The sequence below is a fragment of the Limanda limanda genome, chromosome 7, assembly GCF_963576545.1.
Source record: "Limanda limanda chromosome 7, fLimLim1.1, whole genome shotgun sequence".
Classification (NCBI taxonomy): Eukaryota; Metazoa; Chordata; class Actinopteri; order Pleuronectiformes; family Pleuronectidae; genus Limanda; species Limanda limanda.
This window is the reverse complement of record NC_083642.1, coordinates 6,114,614-6,129,192: the sequence shown is the minus strand read 5'-3', so window position 1 is coordinate 6,129,192 and position 14,579 is coordinate 6,114,614. Positions and strand designations below refer to the sequence as shown.

Genomic DNA, 14,579 nt, shown 5'->3' with positions numbered 1-14,579 from the left:
TAGAGCTGTAGATGCATGATTATGAAAGAGCTGTGGGGATGCAGGGTTTTAATAGAGCTGTAGAGATGGATGATTATGTAGAGGTGCATGATTATAAAAGAGCTGTAGCGAAGCAGGACTTTAAAAGAGCTGTATATGTGCAGGATTTTAATAGAACTGTAGATGCATGATTATAAAAGAGCTTTGGAGATTCAGGGTTTTAATAGAGCTGTAGAGATGATGATTATATAGAGGTGCATGATTATAAAAGAGTTGTAGATGTGCAGGGTTTTTCTAATAGAGCTGTAGAGGAGCACAATTATAAAAAAGCTGTAGAGGTGCATGATTATAAAATAGCTGTTTCGAAGCAGGGTTTTCAAAGAGCTGTAAAGCTGCATGATTATAAAGGAGCTGTGGAGATTCAGGGTTTTAATCATATACAGTCTATGGTTTGAATAGAGCTGTAGAGTTGTATGATTATAAAATAACTGTAGAGATGCACAATGGTAAAAGAGGTTATAATAGAGCGGTAGATGTTCATGATAATAAAAGAGCTGTAGAGATGCAGGGTTTTAATAAAGAAGTAGAGGCGCAAGGTTTTAATAGAACCTGTAGATGCATGGTTATAATAGAGCTGTAGAGGTGCATGATGAGAAAAGAGCTGTAGCGGTGCATGGTTATAAAAGAGCTGTAGCGGTGCATGATGAGAAAAGAGCTGTAGGTGCATGGTTATAAAAGAGCTGTAGAGCTGCATGATTATAAAAGAGCTGTAGAGCTGCATGATTATAAAATAACTGTAGAGGTGCACACTTATAAAAGAGCTGTAGCGAAGCAGGACTGTAAAAGAGCTGTAGAGGTGCATGATTATAAAAGACCTGTAGAGCTGTATGATTATAATAGAGCTGTAGAGCTGCAGGGTTTTAAAAGATCCTTCAGCACATTAGTGTCATCTTAAACAATACTTTAACATTACTACTCGTCTTTTTAAATCTTTCTTGAAGACACATTGTATTGGTGTGCTTTCTCATATTGTTCTGATCTTATTGATTATTTATTTTATTTAATCATTATACTATAAACAGCATACCAATACTTATTATACTACAGTGAAACTACACCCATATATATGGGGCAACTGAGGATGCCACCTGAATCTGACACACACAGCCAGAGACAAACGTGTTGCTTTTCAAGATCTTTTATTTTCTCCACACAGGTGCAAACATAAATTCTAAACTAATCTAAAACTTGCCAGCACTTTCTGCTGAGGTATTGGCTTTTCATCAGCTGTGGTGATTAACCCTCTGGTACAGGTGGAGGTGTCCACGATATATATAGCACATACCATTTATCTTCTATTTATTCATATTTTGCACAGTGTCTGCCCAAATATGTATATCAGTTATTATGTGCATTTATATATATAAGCATATATGTGTATACATCTATTTAAATATCTCCTTATACATAATGTACAAATACAGTATACATCCTACTTCTGTGCCACTGCACTTTACTCAAGTACGTCTCTCTACAAATCCTTTCTCTGTCTGTAGTGAAAGGGTTATATTATGAACATATTCCATTTTTTTAAATGTCTTATTTGATAGCCTATTTAATTTATATATGATATCTGAACCTGTTCCCTTGCCTTCCTCATTCTGTCTATCTGCTGCTGTAATCAGTGAATTTCCCTGGATTGGAGCGATCAGACTTCCGTGACATGAATTCCATCTTTCTTATTCTAACTAATGAAATCATGTGAAATTACCATTGAAATATTATATGATTTGATGAAAAGTCCTCCTATAAAATCTTATAGACTCATGACAGATATCCAGAGTATTGTATTTCTCCTTATCACTGTGACACTGGACACTGAGCTCCTCATGCATGTGTAACTTGATGCAATAAACAAGGAGATAGTGTTTCTCGGTGTCTGGGACCAGTGTTCACCAGACTAGTGAGCTGACTCAGCAAGTCAGCTCACTAGTCAACAGTATGTGTTTTTACATTTTTATATTATTTGATGTGTAATATATTGTATTTATTGTCCATCTCTAATGTTTGGTTGAGGTTTGCCCAATGTGGACAACAAATATATCCTTAATCCTTAATTGTTTTGATGGAAGCAGACTTTAATATCACATGAAAACCACACACAGAGCCAACTTCACTGCAAGGACACTTTAATTTATCAGAAGCAATAAATATTCACAATTCTCTATTCTTTCAGTACACATTTTACAAACACAAAGGAAAAAATTAAACTCATTTGTTTAAAATAATATCAATAAGTGCACTGACATTTATACTCTTTTTTGGGCTTTAATAATTTATATCATGGTAACTCATTCTCTCACCTTCAGTCGGAAATAATAAGAAAATTAAAAGAAGTCAGTATTTCCTTTTGGCTAATGGCTTCTGTCCCTGTCCCTCTTTTCTATGTACATACTTAGTGGCACTCACATGCACGCACCTGAATGCAGACAGGGAGTAGATCGTCCCATAGTTAATATAAGAAGCCTATGTATAGTATAATATGTACATTCAGGTTTATACAGTACAATCTATTCAATAAGTGCAGATATATTCATGCAAGAAGAGTCAAAAAGGACACAATAAAAAGAAAAGGCTAGCCAACACATACCTATAAAATATTCATCTGACATTCATGGCTCTCTTCACATCTCTGTAAAAATCCTTCGCATGAGGATCCGGATCATCTTAAATTTCTTCTTCAACTTCTGTAGCTTGTTCCATAGATTCTCTTAACTTTGTCCGCACTGATTCATCCTCTCCTGAATCAGGTTATATGAAGTGTTCTCTCTGTGATTAACGGCACTGGAGGTAAACCACACCAGTGCTTCATTTCAACTTCAAAAAAATTGCAGTAGCAAAAAGGGACGACACTTATACGAAGCCCACAGTTAAAGAAAAGGAAATACAGTATATACCTGCAGGCTATGTTACATTCTTGACTTATGTTGTACTTTTCTTTTTTTAAGCGAGGAGCCCTCAGCAGGATGCCAAAGCATCAGGAAATATAATATGAGATTTCTAAAGGTGGCAGAAGAGGGAGGATTAGAAGAAGGCCATTTCTGACTTAAGACATCACGTGTGCAAAAAAACCACAAAACCTCATGTAAAAGCGTGCTTCTTCAAAACATAGAAAAACACACAATGGCTAAATCGGATGACTCCAGATAAGTGAGCCAAAGTGCCCTTTATAATTATGAGGGGGCGATATCTTCCAAAATCCAGGTCTTTTTCCCACACTAAAATTTTTCTTCCTGTACAGGGAACCTCATCAAAATGAAAACAAAAGAAACACAAACTCAGATCCGTTCTCAAAGTTCTAGTTTTGATGATCACACTATTGGACCACCCATGTGCTCCCATCGTAGAACAGAAAAGCAGGAATGTTGTCGGTGTTCAAACTCATTTGAACAAAACTAAACCTCATTCATTATTTTTCCACAATCAATGATACAAATTTTTAAAAGATGAATTCAATGGAAACCATAGTACGATGGAAATAAATCAAACTTCACATATAAGAACGCCCTCTCGTCATTGTGACAAGCCGAGGGAGTTCATATGTGCATATACTCTCTATAACCATGTACAAACATCTGCTGATATAATTTATCACTGATCAAAACAATTATTGGACAATATTCATCACTCATAGCAGGTATAATATCAATAAAACAGCAAGAAGCTTCAGAAACATTAAAATATATTATTTGATTGTATCGATAATTCCCATATACCCCACGGGGAATGCATTGTAAAGCCAGGTGGCTCCTGTTGACATGTAAAAGACCATTTAAGCAAAAGACTGTCAGGAAACCAAGCACTGGTTTCAAAGTTTAAGACAAAGCAACATATCTGAGGTCTTCGTTAGAAAAAAATAAAGGATGCTTGTCAGCAAAGCAGAAACTGCAAAAGTGGACAAAGACATCATGAAACCAGGGAAATTATTGCAAAGTCAAGGGAATTTTTTTTTGCAACTCTCTGCTATTTTAATGCCAAACTCCATTGGAATGCATTTGGTGGCTTAGTCTTTATTTACATCCCCATGTAAGCAGCTGGATATATATTTATACTGTGTGTGTGTATATATATATATATATATATATATATATATATATATATATATATATGGTCTCTGTGTTTCCAGTGTCATATCATCACACTCGATCTAAATAAATATAGATGTAGTTCCATCTTAGATTATATGGCTATAGACTTTTTTGACTTCTCTGTGGAATGGTTAGGGGGGTGTTTGTTCTTGTCAGTGTGCATGTATGTGTGTGTGTGTGTGTGTGTGTGTGTGTGTGTGTGTGTGTGTGTTCTTATGTGTTCAGGTTCCAAGATGTGTGCTCATGTTATTTAACTCTGGCTGTGCTTTTTATCGCCGCCTACATATGTGGGAAACGGAGGTGAAAGTAGCAGAGACGAAGCAAACTGCGTTTCTTCTTCTCCGTGGCGCTGCTGCTGTTGCTCTCCGTCCTGGCCGACTTGGACCTGGACCTCGCTCGGCCCGCCTCCACCACTCTATCATCTGACCTCTGACCCCTGTGGCCCCACATCCTGCTCATACCACGGTACTTATCCGGTTGATAGGCTTGGACTTGGAGCTGCCCCCTGTACCTGTCGCCCCAGCCCCGGTCACCTGCGGCCCTTGCTGAGGCTGCCCGGGGTGCTGGGGGGGGTGAGGGGAGAGAGGTGTAAGAGGGGTAAGGGGGGACAAAGGGGGGGGTAAAGGGGAGTGCGGTGGGGGAGGGGGGATAGAAGAAAGAGGTGGGTACTGGGGCAGATAGGGGGCGCCGGTCGCAGCGTGATGTGCATTGACGGAGGCGGACGGCAGGTTGTGCGGCAGCGTGCCGAAGATGAAGTGTGTTTGGTGGGTGGAGTGGCTGCCTGGGTGGGGGGTGTGCACGTGTCCGGGGTGGGTTTGGGAGTGTGCGTGGGGGTGCGGGTGGGAGTGGGACAGCGTGAGCGGCGGCTTGGTGCCAGGGATGCCGCCCCCTCTGATAGAGTGTGTGGGCTGCGCATGGTACAGGGTGAACTGGGGGTTCTGGGAATGCTGGGAGAGAGGAGAAAGGGGGGGGGGACACCCCACGACCATGTTGGCGTAGCGACCCTGCAGGCCATGCTGGGAAAGCTGGGAGAGATGGGCCAGCTGCGGGTGGGGGGAGGCGTGCAGCGGGCCAAGCGCCGGACGACAGGGTAGTGGGCCTCTGTGTAGAGTATGAGTAGCCAGCCCTTGTAAAGGAGGGGGGGGGGCGACAGCTTGCATGTGGTAGCGGTGGTGGTGGTAGTACGGCGGCGGCGGCTGCACGCTGCCCACGTGACAGTACTGTGCGTGCAGCGCCTGGATCTTGGAAGGGCCCCCCCCCTCCAACTGGCACAGGGATGAAGGGGAGTGAGGAGGGGGCCCTCCCGTAGTCAGGGGGGGGGGGACGGGCGCGGGGTACGGTGGCCCCGGTGGAATAAGGGGCCCGGGGGGTTTGGCACGTTTGCTGCCGAAGAGGGAGCCCAGGAAGGAGCTGCTGCTGTTGTTGCTGCTGCTGCCCCCCCCAGGGACGGCTCTCTCTGCACTGCTGGAGACTCCCCCCCCAACTCCTGTCCCAGCAGTGGTGTGTTGCTGCCCCGGCCCACCCCCCACCCCCGATCCGGGGCTCAGGATGGGGCGGTGAGGCCGGAAGTCTTCTGTTCCGTAGCAGCCGGGAACCACACCGGGCACCTGGTAGCGCTGGTGAGGCTGTGGGCTGCTAATGATGGATCCCTGGGGGGGGGGAAAGTCAGGATCTTTAGAGCACTGCAATGTAGCTCCTGTTACCTCTAACATCTTTATACACAGGAGGTATTATAGAAGTTAAAAGAAACTTGATTTAGTACATAAATAGGTGAATAAATAGTTGAATAAATAGTGTTAAAGTATTTATATTTCCATTGTTTAACTCTTTTACTGCTCCTACGAACCTAGGAACTGGTCCTGTTAACCTACTTAACTGCAACTAGTAGTAAGTGTTACACCTGGGAGGATAAAGTCAGAATCGTTCTTTAGAGCACTGCAATGTAGCTCCTGTTACCTCTAACATCTTTATACACAGGAAGTATTATAGTAGGTTAAAAGAAACTTGATTTAGTACATAAATAAGTGAATAAATAGTTGAATAAATAGTGTTAAAGTATTTATATTTCCATTGTTTAACTATTTTACTGCTCCTACGAACCTAGGAACTGGTCCTGTTAACCTACTTAACTGCAACTAGTAGTAAGTGTTACACCTGGGAGGAGAAAGTCAGGATCATTCTTTAGAGCACTGCAATGTAGCTCCTGTTACCTCTAACATCTTTATACACAGGAAGTATTATAGTCGGTTAAAAGAAACATGATTTAGTACATAAATAAGTGAATAAATAGTTGAATAAATAGTGTTAACCCCTTATTGCCTGAATTAATTTCCAATTATATAAAAAAATATTATTTGTGTTTTTGTCATACAGATGCTAAATTAAGTGGGTTTTTTTTATGGTTAATTTCAATATAGCATACACAATAGATATAGATACATTAGGCATAATGGGGCATAATCGTAATTTTCCAGTCTCTGGTATGTAGATTATTATATTGATGCTGTTTTTGCTTGAAATTGAATGACAACATATGTTTCTGTACAATCAGTGCTGTTCCATCATCAGCTTAATACCTCAAAATAACTTTGCTGCACAGTACCAAGGGACTAGTTTGTATTTTCCACACTTCTTTAGAGCACTGCAATGTAGCTCCTGTTACCACTAACATCTTTATACACAGGAATTGTTATAGTAGGTTAAAAGAAACATGATTTAGTACATAAATAAGTGAATAAATAGTGTTAAAAGTTACCAGAGTTAAGTTTATATCAGTTATAAAATCCATGATGGCATTTCAACTAACTCTATTGTCTGTGGTGTGTTCAATATATTTATATTTCCATTGTTTAACTATTTTACCGCCCCTACGAACCTAGGAACTGGTCCTGTTAACCTACTTAACTGCAACTAGTAGTAAGTGTTACACCTGGGAATATAAAGTCAGGATCATTCTTTAGAGCACTGCAATGTAGCTCCTGTTCCCTCTAACATCTTTATACACAGGAAGTAGTTCAGGAGAGGAGAGACATGCTTGGGGAAGATGTGAACGCTCACAGCCATGCAAAGGGTGACAGGCGCGGGACAGATGGACACACGCACATGCATGTACACGTACACACCATCTATATGCACACTGTACACACACTGAGCATGCTCAGGAAGGTAAAGCACGAGTGAGGGGAAATGTAAGTCTACTAAAGTCCACATCTAGACTTACTTCCATGGTACTGTCCAGAGAACCAACACTGTTCCTGCGACCACGTTTCCCTGCACCCGACCAGGAAAAATCATGTCAGCAAAGAGTGGAAGGTTGAAATATTTATTTATGTATAAAGATAAGATCTGTATATGCACGTGTCTGAATGTCAGCGAGAAAGAGGAACAGGGTGTAGCAATAGAAACAGAGACCAGAGCTCTGATACCCATTTCAAACCCAGCGGACGGGAAGGAAATGGAATTTTGACCGTCTCCGAGGCTCAGTTATCTCACCTGTCTCTGATAAGTCCCTGAGAGATGAGCTGAGCGCCGTGCGTTTCAGACCGTCACCCACTGAGTCATCGAAACTCGTCCTTCCCAGGGTGCCGTTCACAAGATCGCTCTTCCCTCCCACGCCTCCTCCAACCCCACCTCCAGTCAGCAGACTGGGTCGCATCACACCTTTCTGCTTCTCCAACTCCGCTGTGAATAAACGCAGAGGGCACAGGGGAATTCAGAATGGGAGGGAGACACAGCACGCAGGAGAACATGAAGCCATAAACCGACAACAAGAAACACTTGAACAACTTTCATTCTCCTCATAAACACAGCTGTGGCAGTACTCAGGTGAGCACATACATTCACCGAGGCCCAAGAATCCTCTTAAATGTAATAGATAGATAGATAGATAGATAGATAGATAGATAGATAGATAGATAGATAGATAGATAGATAGATAGATAGATAGATAGATAGATAGATAGATAGATAGATAGATAGATAGATAGATAGATAGATAGATAGATAGATAGATAGATAGATAGATAGATAGATAGATAGATAGATAGATAGATAGATAGATAGATAGATAGGCAGACAGACAGACAGATAGACAGATAGATAGATAGACAGATAGACAGACAGATAGACAGATAGACAGACAGATAGAAAGACAGATATGTTTTTGCCTAATGCTGCTGACAAACAAACCAACAAATAAACCAATGGATAGAGGTGAGGTGACAAAGGTAACCCCCTTGGCAGAGGTATGATGCCTTCAACAAGTTTCAGTTCACAGTAACCACCAGCAGATGGGGTACTTACACTCCACCCTGTATTTCTCCATCTCTTGCACTTCAGCAACGCTCTCCCTGAGGTCGCTCACAAAGCGGGTGCGATCTTGCTGACTTGGTGCCATGAAGACGATAAGAACTTTCCTGTCCCCTCCCATGCCTGATGAGGTGAGGCGGATTCCATGAGGGTAGTCTAAACACAAACGGAGAGAAATATAAGCCTTAACCACCACAAAGGGTCACTGAGAATAGTGGAAATGTGCAAATGGACAAATGGCTTCTTACAGGAGTTCTGGAACATGTGCACTTGCATCTCAACCAAAGGGAACGATTGTCTGAAACTATAAGTCACTGAGGTTTTCTTCTTCTGGAAGATTTTGGTCACCTGTTCCAGAGGAGAGATTGGATATTTCATACAGAGGCTTTTAGCTGAAATACATTAGTTAGGACAGTATCTGCCATGTCTTCAAAAGGGACGGATGTGGGTCTTACCACCAGAAGGTCGTTGAAGAGGAAGACCTCTCGCTGGTGCACCCCTGTCCTCTGAGGTCTGTTCGGGTCGGGCACCTCGTAGAGCTGGCAGCAACACACCAGCCTGCGATGGGGAAGGGACAGCACCTACATGGACAAAGAGTAAAGCAGGTTATACCTCCACATTCTCTTGTCACAAGAAACGCTAATAGATAAGAAAATGTCATGTAAGGGGTTACAGACACTCACTGGCTTCTTGCCCACGATCACTCTCTCCACCGCCTGCACTTGGGACACATGGTCATCATTGGTCCGTAGCTCCCACTTCTGTATCCGCTGGTAGATCCCAACCAGCAGGTCCCTGGGTATATCCTGACCATTGTCAACGCCTTGGGGGGGAGACGGGGAAAAAGAGATCATCAAAACAAATCATTTAGTTTATCTAATGAAAGAAAGTTACACACCAGAGGGAGCAAGACAAAGCTGGTTAAAATAATAAAATTACACTTGCTATTTAAATGCATGCAAATCCATCAAAAAAAACTATCTAATGTTCAGAAACCATGTTTAAAAAGCCAATTACATAAAAACTGAATATCAAAATATGAATATAACTTTTAAGTGTTTGATAATTTCATATGTATGCGCACCTCTCAAATTCTTGATGAAATCCTCCATTTTCATTTTCCTCTCGGGTTTGACGTTGGGACTGTACATGTCTGTGTTGAGGAGAATTATGGCAAAGGCCAAGATGAAGATGGTGTCCGGGTTCTGGAACTGCCGAACCAGGGTGGGATTACACACACAGTATCTCTGACTGCATATGAGACAGAAACGACAAGTTGAAACACAACATTTTTCATAAGTCAGCCACACTCTTAGGCTTCTCTAGAGAAAACCCATCGTGTTCAACAAAGACCAACCTGAAAGCCTCGATGAGCCTCTCCACTTTCTGGGCTTCACCCTGAACTTTAATCTGAGCCTGGAATTTCCTCAGAGCGTCGTCCAGGTCCATACCTGAGAAATCCATCTCGTCCACCACGCAGCTGAAACACACAGCAGAGGTCTCAGTCACACCTCCCCTTCTCCAACCACCTGTCGACAATCAAGCTTCCTCAATCTAAATTGTCATACTCACTCTAAAACATCTTTGTTGAATTGTCTCTGCCGGTTCCCAAGAAACTCTCCAATCATCTGTCTGCTCAGGCCCTTCCTCTCTAGGATAAAGCGAGCAATCCCCACTGGAGTGTCAGAGACAAACCCTCTTTCAATCAGGTACTGGATCCCTTTCTCTGGCTTCCTATCACGGCAACACACAAACAGTTTGATTAGTTTGATTGCACCAACACGATCACAACAACAGCTGCTCAGTGCCACATCTTACTTGTTGTAGAGGTTGAGGCCGATGCGGTACTGACGCCTCTGCACCACATCGCTGTTGAAGGGCGGAGAGTCCCAGCTGTGTCGGCTCTCTCTCTGGTACGTCTGCTTGCCCAGAGGCGGTAGAGGCTCCCGCAGGCTGTCCTGGGATGAGGAGCCCGAGCTGCAGTTGACCGTCTCGTTGGAGTTGGTGGTGGAGTTCAGTGAGTCGTTGTCTCCGTCTGAGCAGCACGGCTGCTCCAGGCCACCGGGGGGCAGAGCTGTAGAGGAGGAGGAGGAGAGTGGGGTGGTGGGGGGCTGCTGTGGCGAGGAGGAGGATGAAGGGGTGTCTGAGTACTGATGGTGGTGGATAGGATGGTGGTGATGGTGGTGGTGAGCAGCCACCTGCTGAGGGATATGTGTTGGAATGGGTCTGCTGGGGGCCCGTGTCTGACCCTGGGCCGCCGCAGCAGAGACCTGACGGGCGCCCGTGTTGGGGGAGTGCTTGAGGGTTCCCTGAGGGGAGCCAGCTCCCACCCCCGGCTCCTGCTCGAAGACCAGCTGTCTGCTCAGGGAGCCTCGGTCTGAACGGTCACTCATGTCCACTGAGCTGTCGCTGGGCGGCTCAATGGTGAGAAGAGGCAGATGTGCGCCCCTCAGACGATAGTCCCTGCACTCGGTGCATGGGGTGCTACGCCGGCTGTTACTGCTACCCCCTCCCTCCGTGTCCCTGCTGTCCTCCCGCCCTCCGACACCACCACCGGGACCCCAGTACTCTGTATCTGTGCTGCTGGGGGCCCGGTCGAGGGACAGGGGGGACGACGGCATCCCATCATCCATGTACAAGGTGACATCACTGTAGGAAGTGGCCGTGCTGTCGCCGTGCATACTGAGTCCTCCTCCAGCTCCCCTGGCTCGTTCTCCCAGACCTCTCCGGGAGGATGGATTGCTGCTACTGCTCCACACACACTCGCCGAAGTCCTCGCTGATACCTCCACCTTCCCTGCTGCCCTCCTGGGAGTCATCGCGACCCGCGCGGCAGGTAAGGGCGTCGTCTATCGAGTCGGCTAAGGACTTGACCTAGAAGAAAAGACAAAGTGGAACGGGAGTTGGCAGGACTACATACACACATCTGTACCTTTCTATTTCAGAGCCTCCTGTCAGGAAGAAAACTTTAGGTCATGGGTTACATGTCTGAAATAGATGAGTACCAGATCAGATCTACACACACAATTTTATCTTGTCATGAGTTTGTTTGTTGGTCCAAAATAAATGGACGGATTACCACCAAACTTGGTGAAAGGATGTTATGTGGGTCAAGGAAGAACCCAATACAAGTAGCTGAAGATCCTGGAATTGATTTCACTTTCTTTAACATTTTTACAGAATAATTAATGGATCTAGATAAATAAAATCAGGCATATTTAGGAGAGTGTACAGAGTGGTACTGCTTGAGTGGATTTAAGGGGACTCGATGGATGTCTTTGCTCTACTGAGTGCTATCATAGTTTCTTCTGTGTCTGTTTCTCTCTATACAAATAACTTTTAGATATTCACTGTGATTAAATTAACTTGAACTTGTTTTTTCATGAAAGACTTATATAAAGTTTAACCTGTTTGGAGAAGGAGTCCTCTAAGTGGGTGTAATCTCCTGGGCGGTCTGGGTCGGGGGAGTGAGGAGGCCCGATGGCCACGTTGTGGGTGAAGCTGGTCTGTGTCTGGGCCTGCTGCTGAGGCTGCCGCTCATCAAACGAATACTGCAGTCTCATGTTGGACAGGATGATGCGGCGGGTCATGCGGCTCTCTGACGCGGAGCTTCGGAGGCGCTCGAAGTTCTTGTTCATGCGGTACTGTCTGAAGGCCGTCTGGATGATCCTCGCTGCTCGGCGGCTTACGAAGGAGCCACCGTACTTTCTCTCCAGCATCTCCACCTGGCGGAGGGTGGTGAGAAGAGAACAAGAGAGAACTCACATCACATACATGTTGAGTGCTCATGGCTTCTATGGAAGAACAAACATTTGGGACCTGAATCCTCAGGCCGACAGTACACGGATACCTTCTTATCCTGCAGATCTGTTGAGAGCTCATAGCTGTCCGAGAGGGCCTTGCATCTCTTGTTCTCCTCCTCCTCTTGCTTGCGGAGGGCCAGACTCGCAGGTTGGTGGCGTGTCCGTAGCGCCCAGGCCAAGCTGGCTGAGTTGGAGACGGCCACGCACGGAGGGCCCCGGGTTCCAGGGGGGGCGCCGATGCCGCCACCGCCGCCGGCGCTATCACTGTAGCGTTCTGAGCCACGCAGGTAAGGCGCCTGGCCGAAAGAGCTGTCCTTGTGGGTGCCCGTCTCTGGACACTGGGAATCCCCTTCCACACTGAGGAAGAGTAGAGAGCATTAGAACGGGTCAGTGGCCAAACGTTACACCAAACATGTTAAGAGTGTTAAGAGCAAACTAGAGAATAAATGATAGAGTAGGTTTGTACAAGGACTTACATGTAGACTCTAGTGCGGCGTGGGACTAACCATCTCCTAGCAAAAGTCATGGTGAACTTGTATCAGAGGCAAATCAAGGCAGTGCCAAATCCTGACAACATTCCCTGTGTATACTACTTGCCACAACAGTGATCCAACAGAGAGGCCTCTGCCCTCTACCTCCTTCCTTTAACGAGAGGATGAGTTAATGTGCTACTAGGTTCAGCAAATTCTTGTCTTGTTTACGCCTCCCTGTCTTTTACTGCTTCTCTCCTCGGAGCAGCGACAGCACATTTTCAGGAATCATCAGTCACCAAAACACACTCTGCCACATACCAGCGACACCATACTGACAGGAAAAACCAGGTTATTTCAGTCAGCAGCAGCTTGCTATTATATATGGTGAGACCTGACACATGCATTTAACATCTCCTCCCAGAGTCACTCTCTCTCTAGCTGTCACAGAGCCGGAAAAAAGTCGAGCGGCAGACACAAGATTTGCAACCGGTTAAGATTGTCTGGAAACAAACTGGAAGGATCCTTAACTGCAGTCGGCAAAGCAAGAGCAGAACCTCAAAGAACGTATCCGGGTTCAGGGAAGTCCAGACAGAAATCTCCTCTTGTGACCGGGACAATATCCAACCGAATAAAAAGTTAATGAGTGTGTGGGAGAACAACTTTATAGTCACATGCTCCGCCTGTATTTCCTGCTTGTGTGAGCCACACCCCCCTCTGTCAGCTGTGTCCTGAATCATAACAAGGCAGAGAGAGGGCGGCGTTTGATTCTGCTCATGACTGAAATGGTGCCTGGTTTTGACTTTGGTCATTTTGGCTCCGCTCGCCTCCCTCCTTGAGTTGTCACTGTTCCACCAGACGTTTCCTGTGTTGGACTTTTGTCGCTCAAAAAGAACTAAGGACAAGCCTTCTAAGGGAACATGGAAATATCTTGTAGGAATTTTAATTGCTTACAGGATTTTATCTTGTGTATAATGCAACTGCAGTACAAACACCGGACTCACTTCCCCGGAGAGGAAGGTACACAATACAGGGTCTCTCAGCAGGAAATCCTGTGCCCAGCAACACATGACCTGACTAAATTATTGTTGAGTCTAACAATAACTTCCACTATGCTGCATACGCCCAGTGATAAAATGACACAACTCTGACACCTACAGGAAAGTGCACATTACCACAGCTTATACATATTTAACAGCAAACCCACGTATCGATATTTAAAGTATTTGCAAGAAATCCATCCCAACATTAACAAGTTGTGTTTTGTTTCCTTTTCAAAACTAAATCAATTACAAGCAACAAGTCATTTTGCACAACTCTCAACATCTCTCCCTCATGTTCTCTTCTTCCTGTGCAGTATCATCTATCATTCCTCCTCCTCTTGCTCCTTAAATAGAGAAAGTGAGGAGAGGGAGGGGGTTGCTTGGTGACGGTTGCTGTGGGACCTCGGTGGGCGGTGAGGCAGTTGTTAGGATGAGAAGCGTAGTTGCCATGGCGACGTATTGTCTGTTATCACCAGTGAGGTGGGTGTTGAAGATGCTCCACAGGTTGTGAATGACAGCCTGCATAATACTTGCCTTTTTAAGAAAACAGTAAAAAATACATGTATCCACGCGGAAGCAGCCACACAAATCCTGTCTAAAGTAATTTGATTTAACAGCAGAGGCTTAACACTCTCACTCTGAGGGGCCATTTAATTCTTGTTTTTGATTTAACGGTGTGAAAAGAATATTCTTTTTCTTCAGAGCTGATTGAAACGGCTCCTTTTCAGGGATGGAAACTATCCACATGGGTGAAGCAGCTCGGTGCCAACAGGTAGACGCTGCAGCCCAACGTTCTGTCACTCACATCAGCAGGAGCAGATGGTACTTT

At 44.8% G+C, this 14,579-nt stretch overlaps 1 protein-coding gene across 1 annotated transcript; it reads right to left on the bottom strand.

Annotated features, from left to right (window-relative positions):
* Positions 1-5,725: 5,725 nt before the first annotated feature.
* On the bottom strand, positions 5,726-12,345 carry iqsec2b (IQ motif and Sec7 domain ArfGEF 2b). Its single transcript, XM_061074018.1, is given in 11 exon segments — positions 5,726-5,776; positions 7,620-7,808; positions 8,430-8,591; positions 8,684-8,783; positions 8,891-9,258; positions 9,520-9,686; positions 9,793-9,915; positions 10,008-10,169; positions 10,254-11,308; positions 11,842-12,159; positions 12,285-12,345. Coding segments are annotated over 10 exon segments (2,652 nt in total). The 5' UTR covers positions 12,154-12,159; positions 12,285-12,345; the 3' UTR covers positions 5,726-5,762.
* Between the last annotated feature and the right edge of the window lie 2,234 nt (positions 12,346-14,579).